Below are 19,578 nucleotides of genomic sequence, written 5' to 3' on the forward strand. Positions count from 1 at the left end.
AGTCTTAAAGATTGAGTTCAGGTCAGAACTTTGGAAGAAAAGAGTCATTAACCTATTTTTTGATTCCATGTCTGTTGACCATAACTTTAACTATAAAGCACTTCTTGCAAACACTGCAAGACACATATTTTTTTACATCAGTCTTGATGATGTCCATTACTGCATCGCATATAAAGGCATTAGCCATTTTGAGGACCTTAATGCAATTCTGGAGGTCTTCAGCAGAGCATGGTTCTCCAGACATTTTGGATAAGGAATCACACCAGAGGGCCCCTGCGGCAGCCACAATGGTAATAGACACTGCTGGTTTAAGCAGAAGACCTGTCTGAAGTAAAAACTTTCTTAAGAAAGATTTTAACTTACGGTCCATTGGGTCCCTGAATGAGGTACTATCCTTCATGGGTATAGTAGTGCATCTGGAAAGAATGGAAATAGCTCCATCAACCTTAGGTATGGTTTCCCACAATTTCACATTCTGGTCTGGAATCGGGTACATCCTCTTAAACCTGGAAGAAGGAGCAAAACAACATTTAAGTGGTTTACTGGTTTGTTTTCAGCAGGTATTTCCTTATGAATAACCCAGGGTTCTCAATGTATCAAATTCAGGGTCAGGAGTAGGATCTTGTTCACCAGATTAAACTGGATAAATTATTGTCTGCAGAGTCAGAGGTGTGAAGCAGGTCAAGAACTTGAGGTTAAGAAGCTTGCATGTTCACTTCAAAAGATAAAGGTAAATCCCCAGACTTACCCTCCATGCTTACTTGGCTTGGGGATAGCCGCTAAATATTTTGCCATAGCTTTGTGTAAATTATTTTTAAACTCAGTAAAGTCAGTAGTAACCCACCTGAGTAATATAAACAGGGGCAGGACATAATTTGTAAAGTCTGTAGTAACCCACCTGAGTAATATACATAGGGGCAGGACATTATTCCTTAGAGGAAGAAGGTTGCAGCTGATTTGAATGCAAGAGATGAGGCACACAACTACTGCAAAGTTAATTGACACACTGGAACATTTTTGCAAATCATTAGATGACTCTTCCAAAGGGTTTGATACAGTTTCAGTGGAGACAGATTCACTGGGTCCTCTACACTTGCCAATTAACACCACTGAAACCTGCAAATTACATAAAGGGTGAGGTAATACCTAGGCCCCAAAAAGTGACAAACAGAAAGAAATGCCCCGTTACCCCCTGGCAGGTCCTGCGTGGGTACTCACCCCCAACAGTGACAAAACACTGAATCAGTCTCATTTGTGTGTGAAAACTCAAGATAAGGCTTAGTAGCTCCTCTCTTGCTAAACTGCAACATCCGAGTGAGGAAGGAAAAATATCTGGTTATGCTGTACCTGTGAGAAAAGTACCTTCTTATACCTGTGTCTGTACTGTGGTAAGTGACTTGCCTGAAGTAGCACCCCTCCATCAGCTTACCAGGCACCAACTGTAGCAGTATCCAGTAGAGAGCCCATCCAGTGCTTGTACAAGCACAGCAGAGGATATCTGAGGAAATACCGTTATCCCACAAGGGGAGGCTGAGATATATGTCTCAGTGACGCCTGAGTGTAGTTATGGCTTAAAACTCCCATTGGGAGATACTGTGTACCTAACAGGGTATTCCTATGTCCCTGTATTACTCAGAATGCTTGAAATCTCTTCTTTCTTCCTTCTGAATTATATGACCCAGGGATAATTGATCTGAGCTCCCTCTATTCTCAACCTTCTCCTAAGAGGCCAAGAACAAAACTGAGGAGAGGTGGGAGGGAGGGATTGAAGCTCTTGTGTTGGTTCTTGGCCTCCTCTCAGTGGCAGGAATTATATCCCACATGTTATGGAGCCCTATGGACTATCATCATCAAACAAAAGAAAAGCTTGTTTTACCCAGAGCAGAATTATGTCCCCCACTCACCTTCTGATACACAAACTGTGTCTTCTTTCCTTTTTCGGCAGCATCGTCCCTCCTTTCTGTGAGCCACTTGAGGAAAAGAGGGTTTGGACAGGGAGGCAGGGGGCGCTTACGCCCGTAGGTGACCTGGCCCGGCATCTTCTGGCGTTCCAGGTGCTCTCTTAGCGTTAACTGTGCTGCATTCCTTACACCTAAAACTTTAAGAAAAATGGCTTTAGATAAAAGCAGCAATGTCTGAACCTGTCCTGATCATCTGCTCTTAGGTATCCACCCTACATTAGATAGGACCCCGGCAACAAAGAAGCCTGCTCTGATAATCAATTAGGTATTCACCCTACATTAGATAGGACCCCAGCAACCCCAGAAATACATGGTCAGCAAGGATTTAACCCCTAGACTGCCAGTAACACGCCACTGTAATTTAACCACTTGGTTGTTAGGGGGTTAAATCCTTGCTGATCATGTATTTCTAACAACCAAGGGGTTAAATTACAGTCGCGTGCTACTGGCAGTCTAAGGGTTAAATCCTTGCTGACCATGTATTTCTGATTGTCCAGAATACACAGGCCTCTGTGGGTTTACACCACGACTAATGCCTTCTGGGTACCGGTTCTCACATATGACATACAGACTCTGGATATCAGCACTACACCCAGGGAGTGAAAAGGGGTCAGGGAGGAAAAAGGAAGAAAGAGATGAGTCTCGTTGCCTAATGGTAGTCAGACAGAAGACACAAACAGCAGTTGTGTTGTATTATGCAAAGAGGAGGGAACTGGGCCTATCATCTGAAAACTATACAGCTATATATAGCTCTACAAAGAAAATATAGAAACACTAAACTGAGTACCAAAACGAAAACAGCTAAAAGAATTCTGAATTTGTTCAAAGGCCAGACCCACTTTATTTCTATTGTCAAGTGAACTACTAGGTTGCCATTTACAGTAAGGCTTAAATGGGAGGAATACGCAACTTTGTTAAATAAGTGACCTGTAGAATCACAAAAGGATGGTGAGTGGCCAATCATATAACTGTACTAAGGGGTTCAAAAGTCATCAATATGCAGTGATCTTAGCAATCGTTTTTTACTCGTTGTGTAAATGGGGATAATTAACCATTTTGTGCTTGCTTTGGCTATATATAGTTTTCATCTGACTTTGAGCCATTTCCTGATTTTTTTTAAATCAATGCGTCATTAGCAGCGATTAATTTGATATCTAATTGCCTATCGATGCATAAGGCTGGCTTGAATTTCAGACACTAGCAATCAATTTATGTTGCTAAGTAATCATATGAACAAGTCTCGATTTACAAGCCAGTAATATATACATAGCGAGCCGCTTCACTTATAAAAATCCACTGGCTAATGGTGCCTATAGTGCGGCATGGACTATCATTAATGAGATTGAATTTATAGGTTTCTGCAATGATTACCACAACCAACTGCTGTTTGTAAGCACATTTATACAGGGAGTGCAGAATTATTAGGCAAGTTGTATTTTATTATTGAACAACAACCATGTTCTCAATGAACCCAAAAAACTCATTAATATCAAAGCTGAATATTTTTGGAAGTAGTTTTTAGTTTGTTTTTAGTTTTAGCTATTTTAGGGGGATATCTGTGTGTGCAGGTGACTATTACTGTGCATAATTATTAGGCAACTTAACAAAAAACAAATATATACCCATTTCAATTATTTATTTTTACCAGTGAAACCAATATAACATCTCAACATTCACAAATATACATTTCTGACATTCAAAAACAAAACAAAAACAAATCAGTGACCAATATAGCCACCTTTCTTTGCAAGGACACTCAAAAGCCTGCCATCCATGGATTCTGTCAGTGTTTTGATCTGTTCACCATCAACATTGCGTGCAATGTTTTCCCTCCTTGTAAATCTCACATTTGATGATGGACCACAGGTTCTCAATGGGGTTCAGATCAGGTGAACAAGGAGGCCATGTCATTAGATTTTCTTCTTTTATACCCTTTCTTGCCAGCCACGCTGTGGAGTACTTGGACGCATGTGATGGAGCATTGTCCTGCATGAAAATCATGTTTTTCTTGAAGGATGCATACTTCTTCCTGTACCACTGCTTGAAGAAGGTGTCTTCCAGAAACTGGCAGTAGGACTGGGAGTTAAGCTTGACTCCATCCTCAACCCGAAAAGGCCCCACAAGCTCATCTTTGATGATACCAGCCCAAACCAGTACTCCACCTCCACCTTGCTGGCGTCTGAGTCGGACTGGAGCTCTCTGCCCTTTACCAATCCAGCCACGGGCCCATCCATCTGGCCCATCAAGACTCACTCTCATTTCATCAGTCCATAAAACCTTAGAAAAATCAGTCTTGAGATATTTCTTGGCCCAGTCTTGACGTTTCAGCTTGTGTGTCTTGATGGTCGTCTTTCAGCCTTTCTTACCTTGGCCATGTCTCTGAGTATTGCACACCTTGTGCTTTTGGGCACTCCAGTAATGTTGCAGCTCTGAAATATGGCCAAACTGGTGGCAAGTGGCATCTTGGCAGCTGCACGCTTGACTTTTCTCAGTTCATGGGCAGTTATTTTGCGCCTTGGTTTCTCTTGTTAAGTGTATCCAGTCCACGGATCATCCATTACTTGGATGGGATATTAACTCCTCCCCAACAGGAAGTGCAAGAGGATTCACCCAGCAGAGCTGCTATATAGCTCCTCCCCTAACTGCCATTACCAGTCATTCTCTTGCACCCAACGAATAGATAGGATGTGTGAGAGGACTGTGGTGATTATACTTAGTTTCATACCTTCAATCAAAAGTTTGCTATTTTATAATAGCACCGGAGTGTGTTATTCCTTCTCTGGTAGAATTTGAAGAAGAATCTACCTGAGTTTTTCTATGATTTTAGCCGGAGTAGTTAAGATCATATTGCTGTTTCTCGGCCATCTGAGGAGAGGTAAACTTCAGATCAGGGGACAGCGGGCAGATTAATCTGCAAAGAGGTATGTAGCAGCTTATTATTTTCTGACAATGGAATTGATGAGAAAATTCTGCCATACCGATATAATGTAAACTCAGCCTTAAATGCAGTAGCAGCAACTGGTATCAGGCTGTCATGTATGCATATTTTACACTTCAGTATTCTGGGGAATGGCACTTCACTGGAATTATACTGTATGCATAAAACTTTAGCCTAATTTGCAGGGACTAGCAACAGGCTTTTTAATAACACTCAATTTATTAATGTTAAACGTTTTTTGCTGGCATGTAAAATCGTTTAATTTTCTGAGGTACTGGGTGAAAAAATGTTTTGGGCACTATTTTTTTCCACTTGGCAGTCGTTTTATTTAATTTATGACAGTTTACTGATCTCTCTCACTGTTAGCTATCAGGGTTAGTTATCCTTTGCTAATGGGAGCAATCCTTTGCTAAAATTGTGTTTTTTACAAAGATTTGATGCTATAACTTTTCAGTTTATTAATTTTCAACTGTCATAACTTTTTCTGTGCTTCTTATAGGCACAGTACGTTTTCATATTATAGTAAATTACTTGAAAAGTATTTCCAAGTTGCTAGTTTATTTGCTAGTGTGTTAAACATGTCTGATTCGGAGGAAGACATCTGTGCTATATGTGCTAAAGCCAAAGTGGAGCCCAATAGAAATTTATGTACTAACTGTATTGATGCTACTTTAAATAAAAGTCAATCTGTACAAATTGAACATATTTCACCAAACAACGAGGGGAGAGTTATGCCGACTAACTCGCCTCACGTGTCAGTACCTGCATCTCCCGCTCGGGAGGTGCGTGATATTGTAGCGCCGAGTACATCTGGGCGGCCATTACAAATCACATTACAGGATATGGCTACTGTTATGACTGAAGTTTTGGCTAAATTACCAGAACTAAGAGGTAAGCGTGATCACTGTGGGGTGAGAACAGAGTGCGCTGATAATATTAGGGCCATGTCAGACACTGCGTCACAATTTGCAGAACATGAGGACGGAGAGCTTCATTCTGCGGGTGACGGTTCTGATCCAAACAAACTGGATTCAGATATTTCAAATTTTAAATTTAAGCTGGAAAACCTCTGTGTATTACTAGGGGAGGTGTTAGCGGCTCTGAATGATTGTAACACAGTTGCAATACCAGAGAAAATGTGTAGGTTGGATAAATATTTTGCGGTACCGGCGAGTACTGACGTTTTTCCTATACCTAAGAGACTTACTGAAATTGTTACTAAGGAGTGGGATAGACCCGGTGTGCCGTTCTCACCCCCTCCGATATTTAGAAAGATGTTTCCAATAGACGCCACCACACGGGACTTATGGCAAACGGTCCCTAAGGTGGAGGGAGCAGTTTCTACTTTAGCTAAGCGTACCACTATCCCGGTGGAGGATAGCTGTGCCTTTTCAGATCCAATGGATAAAAAGTTAGAGGGTTACCTTAAGAAAATGTTTGTTCAACAAGGTTTTATATTGCAACCTCTTGCATGCATTGCGCCTGTCACGGCTGCAGCAGCATTTTGGTTTGAGTCTCTGGAAGAGACACTTGAATCAGCTCCATTAGATGAGATTACACACAAGCTTAAAGCCCTTAAGTTAGCTAACTCATTTATTTCAGATGCCGTAGTACATTTAACTAAACTTACGGCTAAGAATTCCGGATTCGCCATTCAGGCACGCAGAGCACTGTGGCTAAAATCCTGGTCAGCTGACGTTACTTCTAAATCTAAATTGCTTAATATACCTTTCAAAGGGCAGACCTTATTCGGGCCCGGGTTGAAAGAAATTATCGCTGACATTACAGGAGGTAAAGGCCATGCCCTGCCTCAAGACAGAGCCAAACCTAAGGCTAGACAGTCTAATTTTCGTTCCTTTCGTAATTTCAAAGCAGGAGCAGCATCAACTTCCTCTGCACCAAAACAGGAAGGAGCTGTTGCTCGCTACAGACAAGGCTGGAGACCTAACCAGTCCTGGAACAAGGGCAAGCAGGCCAGGAAACCTGCTGCTGCCCCTAAGACAGCATGAATCGAGGGCCCCCGATCCGGGAACGGATCTAGTGGGGGGCAGACTTTCTCTCTTCGCCCAGGCTTGGGCAAGACATGTCCAGGATCCCTGGGCGTTAGAGATCATATCTCAGGGATACCTTCTAGACTTCAAATTATATACAGCTTGGAGTAAGACAACATGCATAAAGAGGATGATGTGGTCAAAATACTCATTTGCCTAATAATTCTGCACTCCCTGTAGAAACAGAACCGCTTGTGCATATGCTCACTTCATCCCTTACGAATATTGTGGATTTAAATGCAATTCTAAGCACTGTATTTCTTACAGCTTAAAGGGACACTAAACACAATTTTTTTTCTTTCATGATTCAGATAGAGCAGCAATTTTAATTAGTTTTCTAATTTACTCAATTATCAAATTTTCTTCATTATCTTGGTATCTTTATTTGAAAAGCAAGAATGTAAGTTTAGATGTCGGCCCATTTTTGGTGAACAACCTGGGTTGTTCTTGCTGATTGGTGGCTAAATGCACCCACCAATAAACAAGTGATGTCCAGGGTTCTAAACCAAAAATTGGCTGGCTCTTTAGCTTAGATGCCTTCTTTTTCAAATAAAGATTGCAAAAGAACGAAGAAACTGAAAATAGGAGTAAATTAGACAGTTCATCTGAATCATGAAAGAAAAGATTTGGGTTTAGTGTCCCTTCAAATAACAGTGTTCAGCAACTTTTTAGATTCATGAACAAATCCCTTTGAATACTACAACATGCACTGTCAGTTATATTGCCAAACCACGGGCACCTGTGCAAATACACTTTGTATTCTATGCTGATAAATTGAATTATCTTTACTACTCAGGGGTTTGATGTACTTGATATAACTGTGACTAGATCATTTACTTAATGGCAACTTGATATTATTTTAAGGATAAATATATAAAGAACAGTGCCAAGTAATTTATCTTAAGGCTCCCTCACAGGTAATCTTCCCTATGATTACCGTAAAGTAATACACCAATAACAAAATAGATAATAGTTTGGGAGCGCTGAAAGCTAAATAAGATAATCTGGAGACTGATAAACAATTTTAACAAAAATACATTTATTTAAAACATACATAAAACTTTTAAGAGGAATTGACCATGGGACGTCTCCCTTTGGGATTAAAAAAATTGAAACAATATGTAAAAAATCACTACATAAAAAAGAGCGCTCTAATATATTCTCTGAAAGATTCCACCTTAGTCTTCAAATTTCACCTTAAATCATTTATCTTTAGTTTCCACCTTAAATCAGATTTTGTTTAGCAGCAAGAGATTACATTTCTCAAAACCTTTAGCTGTTTAGGCTTTTACACTGTTACTTTGTATCAGAAACAATTTATGTGTCATAGTCCAATATATTGTTATCTTAGACTGATTAAGTTGTTAACTTTTTGTAGCAATGTCTCTTGATATATGGTATATATACAAAGTTAGCTGTACTCGCAATATTTCGGTGTAGATTGATATTTTTTGAAGGGCTTACCGGCTCTTCTGACATGTCTGTGTCTGATGGTGTCTCGGTCTCTCTAACCGATATTGTTCTCGTGTCTCTCCTCCTTATATGGTACAAGTATCTCCGATATCGGAAACCTGGACCACGCTCCTGCGTGTATGGGTTTTTTTCTTCTATCGGTTTGAAGCGACTTTGGCCCCTGTGGTTAGGATCTTATTTTCCCTGGGCAGCTTCTTGATACAGGTGTTTGCAGTGCACGTCTCAGCGTGTTAGTTGTTGTACGCTGCTTCAGGGGAAGAGTGAGTCGTGTTCTCCGGATTGCTGGGGATATACAGTCCTGTGTTGTCGAACCCCTCTCCCGTGCAGTTCGTGCACCTGCATAGTGCAGGCATCCAAATACACATAGGAGGTCTCAGAAGCAAGCGATAATACCTGAAAATACTCCACCTTATATAAACCAAAGAAATCCACCTTAAAAATCACACCTATCAAAATGAAGGAACTACTGACCAATCAAAATGAAAAGAGGGCTTTTTAAACTGCCGGGCTCAGAACAAACACTATCCGTCTTGACAAAGCCTGCTGGCGAAACGCGTAGACGTTACCTGATGTTACCTGCACTTTAAAATATTGGACAAACAACTTTATCTATCACCTATCGAAAGGAGCAGAGGGAAAGAAAGTTAAAAAAACAAACGGCCGTTTGTATTTCAAGTCCGAAATTACATCTACACGCTGAGACGTGCACTGCAAACACCTGTATCAAGAAGCTGCCCGGGGAAAATAAGATCCTAACCACAGGGGCCAAAGTCGCTTCAAGCCGATAGAAGAAAAAAAAAAAACATACACGCAGGAGCGTGGTCCAGGTTTTCGATATCGGAGATACTTGTACCATATAAGGAGGAGAGACACGAGAACAATATCGGTTAGAGAGACCGAGACACCATCAGACACAGACGTGTCAGAAGAGCCGGTAAGCCCTTCAAAAAATATCAATCTACATCGAAATATTGCGAGTACAGCTAACTTTGTATATATACCATATATCAAGAGACATTGCTACAAAAAGTTAACAACTTAATCAGTCTAAGATAACAATATATTGGACTATGACACATAAATTGTTTCTGATACAAAGTAACAGTGTAAAAGCCTAAACTGCTAAAGGTTTTGAGAAATGTAATCTCTTGCTGCTAAACAAAATCTGATTTAAGGTGGAAACTAAAGATAAATGATTTAAGGTGAAATTTGAAGACTAAGGTGGAATCTTTCAGAGAATATATTAGAGCGCTCTTTTTTATGTAGTGATTTTTTACATATTGTTTCAATTTTTTTAATCCCAAAGGGAGACGTCCCATGGTCAATTCCTCTTAAAAGTTTTATGTATGTTTTAAATAAATGTATTTTTGTTAAAATTGTTTATCAGTCTCCAGATTATCTTATTTAACTTGATATTATGTATCATTCCAAAATTGTGCTATATGAGCCTGTTACTGTGAATTTATTTTAGCTGAACCATTGCCAGCACCCACTTCTATTCATTTTCTACTAAACGTTTGTGACACAAATGCTGAAACACAGGGTGGGGTATAGATGAGTGCTTACAGAGTATTGCTTTCTGTACAGTATCTAGAACTGAAATACAGGGTGGGGTATAGATGAGTGCTTACAGAGTATTGCTTTCTGTACAGTATCTAGAACTGAAATACAGGGTGGGGTATAGATGAGTGCTTACAGAGTATTGCTTTCTGTACAGTATCTAGAACTGAAATACAGGGTGGGGTATAGATGAGTGCTTACAGAGTATTGCTTTCTGTACAGTATCTAGAACTGAAATACAGGGTGGGGTATAGATGAGTGCTTACAGAGTATTGCTTTCTGTACAGTATCTAAAACTGAAATACAGGGTGGGGTATAGATGAGTGCTTACAGAGTATTGCTTTCTGTACAGTATCTAGAACTGAAATACAGGGTGGGGTATAGATGAGTGCTTACAGAGTAGTATCTAGAACTGAAATCGTCTGTAAGGCACAAAACCACTAATAATATCATTAAAGGGACAGTCTAGTCTAAATAAAACGTTCATGATTCAGATAGAGCAGTCATTTTAAGCAACTTTCTAATTTATTCCTATTATCAATTTGTCTTCGTTCTCTTGGTATCTTTATTTGAATATAAGGTTAGGAGTCGGCCCATGGTTCAGCACCTGGGTAGTGCTTGCTGAGTGGTGGCTACATTTAGACACCAATCAGCAAGTGCTACCCGGGTTCTGAACCAAAAATGGGTCGGCTCCTAAGTTTACATTCTTGCTTTTTCAACTAAGGAAACCAAGAGATCAAATAAAAATTGATAATAGGAGTAAATTAGAAAGTTGTTTAAAATTGCTGCTCTATACGAATCATGAAAGTTTCATTTGACTTTACTGTACCTTTAAGAATACAAATAACTGCTCTTAATGGATAACCAAATAGGAGACTATGCTTTTCAGTAACAGCAATTTTATATGTACTGCTTTTGTATGTGAAATGGGTGCACTTAAAGGGACACAAGACAAAATAAACTGATATGATTCAGATACAGCAGCAGTTTTAAGACACTTTCCAATTTACTTCTATAATCAAATGTTGCACAGTCTATTTATATGCACACTTTCTGCACAAGCTCACAGGGTATACGTATACTGGTCTGTGATTGGCTGATGTCTGTCACATGATACAGGGGGCCGGTGCAGGTGTTACATCATTATCTTTTTTAGTATTCACTTGTTAATTATGCAATTCTACTGCATTGAGTGCTCCTTTAAGCAAAATAAAAAATAAACAAAAAACGTTTTGTGGTAATAGTGCCGCCATAGTGATTCTTTAGCATTTGACATACATATCCAATGCTCTTCCTGTCTTTTTAGCATTTTGTATGACATTGTTTATATCAGCCAAACAGCAGACAGTCCCTAGGGTTGTGCTCAAACCTGCATTTCCTGTAAGTTGAAAGGGACATTCCGGTCAAAATATAAATGTACTTAGATGAATTACATCTTTGAATAGAGACATCTTTGCAATATACAATGCTTCTAGTAAAAGTTATCACTCTTTTAGTGTAGGCATTTTTCTCTGCAGGTGCATGTAACACATACCTAGATATTGTCAGTGCCCCAGCATTTTATATAGTGCAGCTGCTCAGAGCACCAGTGGGGCTTGTATCATATCATCAATTAACAAATTGAGTCATTACCAAATGGTACACGCACCTTAGGCTGTGTATAAAATGCTGGTGCACGTTGCATACTTAAATACATATAAGAAACAGTAATAGCTTTTACTAGAAGCATTTTTGCTAATACATGTATATTACACAAATGCTGAAATACATCCATGTGCATTCCCATTTTGGCTGAAATGTCCCTTTAAATGATAGTTTTTAAGTAACCTTTTCCATGCACATGTTTCATTTCTTCTCTTACAGACATTCTACACTTTCACCTGAACTTATCATGGAACAAGGTTGTAAGACAGGAGAAACCGACTGCAAAAGCATAAAGGAACTAAAGAGCGGAGGTGGTTTAACCATACAAATGTATTCTACAAGCACTCTCTCTGGCACAAGGCTGCACTGTTACACGCTGGCCTGGCGATCGCCTGATTCAGACACCACTTCCAGCCTCTCATTCCAGACCTGAACGTTTTGCTCAGTTAAAACAACATTCCTGTATGATTTTTTCCACCCGGATAAAAATAGCTTTTTCTGCTGCCTTCCTGAAGTACATGTAATGGACATCTATGGTCACTGAAAAACAGACGCTGCTCTGTCCAATCGTGTTCTCTATTAAAGGGATATCTAGAATTATATGAATGCAAAATGGGTTGAAGTTGCCAAACAAATGACCTTTTTTTATTAAGCTACACTGGAAAGTGTTAAAGGGGCATAAGAATAGAAAACTATGATATTAATACAAAAGAACAAATTAAATCAATAAAATAGTCTACAAGAAGTCTGTTTTCTGCTGGTTTCATTGTTAGAAAACAATACCAACCTCATAGTGTCAACAGCCAATCAGAAAATGTCTTTAAAAGGACAGTAAAGTTTTTAAGGGACGTACAATACTTTGACATTGTAACATTTGACATTTTCCTATAATTTAACTGAAAATTGTGCCCGACCAATTCTGAGAAGTGGAAGTGCACACAGCAGCCATCACAAGTCCAACCCTGCTACATGTATTTGTACCAAATTAGCCTCAGCAGAGGTGATAAGAATGGGATGGATTGCTCTGATTTTGCTGGTTTACTGGTAAATAAACAGCCCCAATATTGCTCACTATAACGGCTCCCCAGCTACCTCTTAGCCCAGCACTTAGGAATAAACTGAACTTGATTCTGGGTGTACAGTGCACACACAACCCCTCTTTATATTCAGAACCAGGATTCCGTTCAGGCCAGTATGGAGGGCAGTACAGCTTCCTATTGGTTCATCTGAACAAAGGTGTTTTACAGCGAAGCATTGACCACAGGCAAAATCTGGGTTATTTTCTTAATAGTAAAATCAGAGCTAAGGGATCCATAAAACATGGTACAATGACACAGTAAGTATTACAAGTACTGAAAATGACTTAAAGGGATAGACAAGTCAAAATTGAAATGTGTGAGGAAGTAATTTCATTTTTTAATAAAAGCATTTTTTGCGATATACTTTCATTAGCAAATATGTTTGCAGTAAAAGTTAATACGTTTTTTCCCCAGCAGCATATGCAGATATGCTGTGAGTGCCGTGCACCAGTATTAAAAAACAAACACCTCCTGAGAGTCAGCAGAGGCTTTTGTATGAGACAAAGGAAGTCTTCGCAGACACAATACGCACCACCAGCACTCTCAGCTTAAAAAGTGATGCACAGCCCCTCACAGCATATGTGGATATGCCACTGAAAACCAGTAATACCTTTTACGAGAAGCATTTTTACTAATGATCATGCACATTTCAGTTTTGACATTTCTATCCCTTTAAACTGTTTTTTTTTGAAAGCCATAATCTGTCATCTGTATATTATCATCTCTTAAACTCCCGTGTGACCCAATGGAAGTTTTTAACACCCGTTTATATTATCCCCCGCCAGGTCTCTGTGCCGCCCACTCCTACTGAACCAAGCAGGCAGCAGGGGCAAGGAACTATTTACTATAGAAACAGCTTCTAATTGGCTGCGCCTTCTGCTTGAAGACTAGACACAAAAAGCACATAGGAGCTGGGCTATGGGGGGTAAAAAACATACACTGGAGCTTCAGGCATGGGCTCCCTATTAATAGCTTGTATGATGATGTTGTTTGGCTAACTACTGGAATGTGATAAAGTCATAAAAAGCCATCATTACATTTTATAACCTGCGGGTGTTGTGTTTAGACATGCACAGAGTGTTTTCCTGCTAGCTCTTGGATACTGCATGCCAGTGTTATGCTAAAGATTTTGTTTCATGATAAGTGCAGCTGAACCCTGTGTCACAGAAATGAAAAAAAAAAACTCCATAAAGAAAAAAGAACAGCAAGGGGAATGTTACCGGCAGACTAATGCAACTCTCAGACTTTTTACTTGAGTATTTCTACCACATGAGGGCGCTGTTGCTATCAATTCTTTCATCTGTATGAAAGAGCAGCAAACTTGTTAAATATTTTTTGACCACAAAAGCTGGAAATAATTCAGCAGTATCCGCTGCAGTCTTCTAACCAGGCAAACAACCCAGTTAAAACTAAAGCCAATATTAAACTTTCATGATTCAGATAGAGGATGAAGTTTCAAGACGCTTCTATTATCAAACTGTGCACAGGTTTTTAGTTTTATTTTATATGCACACTTTGTGAGGCACCAGATACTACTGAGCATGTGCAAGAGTTCACAGTGTATATGAGTCTGTGATTGGCTGATGGCAGTCAAATGATACATGGGGATGGTAAATTGAAGTCAATTTTGAAATTTGTGAGAAATAAAAAATCTACTGTATTTAATGGTCCTTTGAGGTAAAATGAACTAATATTTTTATTTCAATGTTTGTTGCATTAATTATTAAATCGCTACGTTCAATTTTGCATGAAAAGATATATTGACATCTTGCCTCTTGCAGGAGGATGTACAGACAGTGTATACTATCCCCTAGGGATATACTGTGTCCCAGGGAGTGTGCTGGGCCGTAAGGAGGATATGTGATGAGTGTGTCGGGTCATGCAGGAAGGATGTATCAGGAGACCAGGTCATAGATAAGGAAGAGAAAATCTACGTCTTACAGCGAGTATGAGATGAGATATCTGCAACCTCAGCACTGGCATAAAATCCCATAGTGCTTCATATAACTCCTCCTGCTGCCCCATATAACTCCACCTTGTGCCCCATATAACTCCTCCTACTGCCCCATATAACTCCTCCTACTGCCCCATATAACTGCTCCTAGTGTGCCCCATATACCTCCTCCTACTGCCCCATATACCTCCTCCTACTGCCCCATATAACTCCTCCTACTGCCCCATATACCTCATCCTACTGCCCCATATAACTCCTCCTACTGCCCCATATAACTCCTCCTACTGCCCCATATACCTCCTCCTACTGCCCCATATAACTGCTCCTAGTGCCCCATATACCTCCTCCTACTGCCCCATATAACTGCTCCTACTGCCCCATATACCTCCTCCTACTGCCCCATATAACTGCTCCTACTGCCCCATATACCTCCTCCTACTGCCCCATATAACTGCTCCTAGTGCCCCATATACCTCCTCCTAGTGCCCCATATACCTCCTCCTACTGCCCCATATAACTGCTCCTAGTGCCCCATGTAACTACTCCTACTACCCCATATAACTCCTCCTACTGCCCCATATACCTCCTCCTACTGCCCCATATAACTCATCCTACTGCCCCATATAACTGCTCCTAGTGCCCCATATACCTCCTCCTACTGCCCCATATACCTCCTCCTACTGCCCCATATAACTGCTCCTAGTGCCCCATATACCTCCTCCTACTGCCCCATATAACTGCTCCTAGTGCCCCATATACCTCCTCCTACTGCCCCATATAACTCCTCCTACTGCCCCATTTAACTCATCCTACTGCCCCATATAACTGCTCCTAGTGCCCCATATACCTCCTCCTACTGCCCCATATACCTCCTCCTACTGCCCCATATAACTGCTCCTAGTGCCCCATGTAACTACTCCTACTGCCCCATATATCTCCTCCTACTGCCCCATATAACTGCTCCTAGTGCCCCATATACCTCCTCCTACTGCCCCATATAACTCCTCCTACTGCCCCATATAACTCCTCCTACTGCCCCATATACCTCCTCCTACTGCCCCATATAACTGCTCCTAGTGCCCCATATACCTCCTCCTACTGCCCCATATAACTCCTCCTACTGCCCCATATAACTCCTCCTACTGCCCCATATACCTCCTCCTACTGCCCCATATAACTCATCCTACTGCCCCATATAACTGCTCCTAGTGCCCCATATACCTCCTCCTACTGCCCCATATACCTCCTCCTACTGCCCCATATAACTGCTCCTAGTGCCCTATATACCTCCTCCTACTGCCCCATATAACTCCTCCTAATGCCCCATATAACTGCTCTTAGTGCCCCATATACCTCCTCCTACTGCCCCATATAACTCCTCCTAATGCCCCATATAACTGCTCCTAATGCCCCATATAACTGCTCCTACTTCCCCATTTAACTCCTCCTACTGCCCCATATACCTCCTCCTAGTGCTCCATATAACTCCTCCTAGTGCTCCATATAACTGCTCCTACTGCCCCATATAACTGCTCCTACTGCCCCATATAACTCCTCCTACTGCCCCATATAACTGCTCCTACTGCCCCATATAACTCCTCCTACTCCCCCATATAACTCCTCCTACTGCCCCATATAAATCCTCCTAGTGCCCCATATAATTGATCCTAGTGCCCCATATAACTCCTCCTAGTGCCCCATATAACTGCTCCTACTGCCCCATATAACTCCCCCTACTGCCCCATATAACTCCTCCTAGTGCCCCATATAACTCCCCTTACTGCCTCATATAACTGCTCCTAGTGCCCCATATAACTGCACCTAGTGCCCCATATATCTGCTTGGCGCCTGCTGAAACACACAGCTATTTTTTAGTCCCCTTTATTTGTTCCAAAGGTCAATTTTAGCGTTTCACAAACGCTAGGATAGACTTTCACTTTAAAAAAGAAAACAGTTGTTGCCAAGGCTTAGCACAAGCTGAATAGCGTTAATCCTACGCGTTTCATGCAAAATGCATTTCCTCCCCTTACTACACACAGACACGTATAAAACAGATCCTAATAGGGGACGCTGGTATGTGTGTTAAACAAATTTGTTATACAAAGATGCTTCCAAAATCAAATCTATCATAGATGGTGTGTCTTATCTTATTTGATTCTGTTGATAAGATAATGAAATATTATCCACATACAACTCTATGCATATATAGCACAATATCATATAATACAGACTATATGCAGGTGGCTATCTCTCTACCACATCTGAGAAAAAAAAAACAAAGATGTATATATACACAACAAGATATACAGCAACAAGATATACACAACAAGCTATACACAACAAGATATACACAACAAGATATACACAACAAGATATACACAACAAGATATACACAGCAAGATATACAGCAACAAGATATACAGCAACAAGATATACAGCAACAAGATATACAGCAACAAGATATACAGCAACAAGATATACACAACAAGATATACACAACAAGATATACACAACAAGATATACAGCAACAAGATATACAGCAACAAGATATACAGCAACAAGATATACAGCAACAAGATATACAGCAACAAGATATACACAACAAGATATACAGCAACAAGATATACAGCAACAAGATATACAGCAACAAGATATACACAACAAGATATACACAACAAGATATACAGCAACAAGATATACAGCAACAAGATATACACAACAAGATATACAGCAACAAGATATACACAACAAGCTATACAGCAAAGTATGAATAGAGAGTCAGAGTAGAAATGAGTCTCTATATAAATGTATTCCACTCTAGGTAGATGACCCAGTAAATTCTAGGACGACATATCTGTGGCTCAGATGTACAAGATGTAGTAGGAACAGGATGCACCCTCCTCACAGCAAAGAGTCATAGAGTCTAGAAAAATGAGGAAAAAGGAGAGGCGCTTGTGGGTACCAGTATAGAACAGGTTAATCAAACTAAAGTCCCCAAATTAGGGTACTCACATTTTTGTGGAGCACTCAGACAGTATTTAGCAGCAACCCAGCGTACTGAGACCCCCACGGCAAGAGCAGGAACACCGGAACAGGAACGCTGGAGCTCTGGAGCCCCAAGGGCTGGGAGTAGGGGATAGACCACAGCTGACAGCTCCCAATGGGAGTGATTGGTAAGTGGTGAATAGTAGGCAAACAGCAAATGGTTCCAGTATATAAAAAGATTTATTTAAATACACAGATAAAAACAGGAACAATAAGGTAGAGTATGCAAATAGCCCTCCTTATATATGCAACGCGTTTCTCAGCGCTTCACAACGCTGTTTCATCAGGCATGAAATACAAACTATGCGTAGCCTTTAAATACACCAACCTTACCAATCAATCATGTAGAAAAATACATACACCTGGGGACTGCCCCCTCAGGGGTAGGTTCCCAACAGCTTAACCCTTCGTTTAAAGTGTATATTTCATTACCCTGTATCTCTAATAAACATATATACACTTTAATTAATGATATAGAGTTTATAACTAGATTATAGATCATATAATTATATAAGGTATATATAGGGTAAATAAATATACACTTCCTCATTTTTCTACACACAGACACGGTTAGACCTGAAGGAATCACGGCACAGGCCTGTGCAAACACCAGTTACGGCCTTCATACATTGTGACAGACACAGCAGTTGCATGCCCCAGCTGAGACTGGAGAACAGCGATATGATCTGGTGAGTTAGGTTTTCGATCTAAACTACTGTGTTGATTGCAATACCTGTAGTCTATAACAGCTGTACGTCTTCAGTTACAGGGTGACTAGCTGTTATAAAATAGGTGAACAACACTTGGTCAACTGCTGCACACACCTATGTACTAACTGGTTACTATGGGCCCCGGGGCCAGTGCACCTGCTGGTAGTTCCACCTTTGGGCTCAGTACCTTATTCTTTCGTGGGTTGTCATCTGGGTGCCGCCTCTATTTGTGCGTTTCACAGAGAATTTCCCTGAAGTCTATCAGGCTGATCCTATATAGAGGCCGATCCAGCCCTGACATACCAGGCAGTCCTCCTGTGAGCGAGGAACATGGCAGCCCCAGACCACTGTTTCAGCCTTCTGTGTGCCTCATCAGTTCCTGGTTCTCTGTTTATTTGTATTATAACATCTGAAGCCTTTCAGCATTGTCATCACCAGCAGCTAAGTGGTTAAAGAAGTCAGAAGCCATTAATGATTCAGACAGATATAGTTTATCTCTTTATCTCTTAGTCTACTTTGTTGTTAGAGCATACTGAGGCAGGCTAAGAAACATGCACGTGTCGTGTTGCATAAACATCTGCCATATAGTGCTCACATCACGTGCATGCTCCTGACCCTACCTCAGTCTGCTCTTACGGAAAGGAGTTATGTTTAAGCAAAGGAGACTAATAGATAGAGGTCAATTTGTACATTAAAAAAAATTCAAATTTATTTTCAATACCAATCTGTAGGAGTCAAATTAGTTAAATAATGATTTTCAAATCCCTTTACATTAAAGGGACACTTTACTTTTATTATAAAATTTGCTTTGTTCTTTTGTAGGGCTGCAAATAACGATTATTTTCATAATCGATTAATCGGCCGATTATTTTTTCGATTAATCGTATAAAAAATAAAATCCACATACTGAAAGCTCGCCGGATACAGAAGTTATGAAGCAGTAGTCTAAAGACCGCTGCTCCATAACTTGTCTGCCTGCTCTGAGGCCATGGACAGAAATCAACACGATCGAATATCACCAGGTTGATTGACACCCCCTGCTAGCGGCCGATTGGCGGCATTGCACCAGCAGTTCACAAGAACTACTGGTGCAATTATATATGCTGGCAGCGTATGCAGCGGACATAATACGCTACTTCGTATTATGTTCGCTCGCACATTGA

At 40.5% G+C, this 19,578-nt stretch overlaps 1 protein-coding gene across 1 annotated transcript in view; it reads right to left on the reverse strand.

Moving 5' to 3' along the window:
* Nucleotides 1-19,578, reverse strand: part of MUS81 (MUS81 structure-specific endonuclease subunit) — a 491,008-nt gene that overhangs the window by 338,827 nt on the left and 132,603 nt on the right. The window contains 1 exon segment of the mRNA XM_053689244.1: nt 1,905-2,098. Within this exon segment, the coding sequence (XP_053545219.1) occupies nt 1,905-2,039 (135 nt within the window). The 5' untranslated portion in view covers nt 2,040-2,098.

The sequence above is a fragment of the Bombina bombina genome, chromosome 7 (genome assembly GCF_027579735.1).
Source record: "Bombina bombina isolate aBomBom1 chromosome 7, aBomBom1.pri, whole genome shotgun sequence".
NCBI classification, from domain to species: domain Eukaryota; kingdom Metazoa; phylum Chordata; class Amphibia; order Anura; family Bombinatoridae; genus Bombina; species Bombina bombina.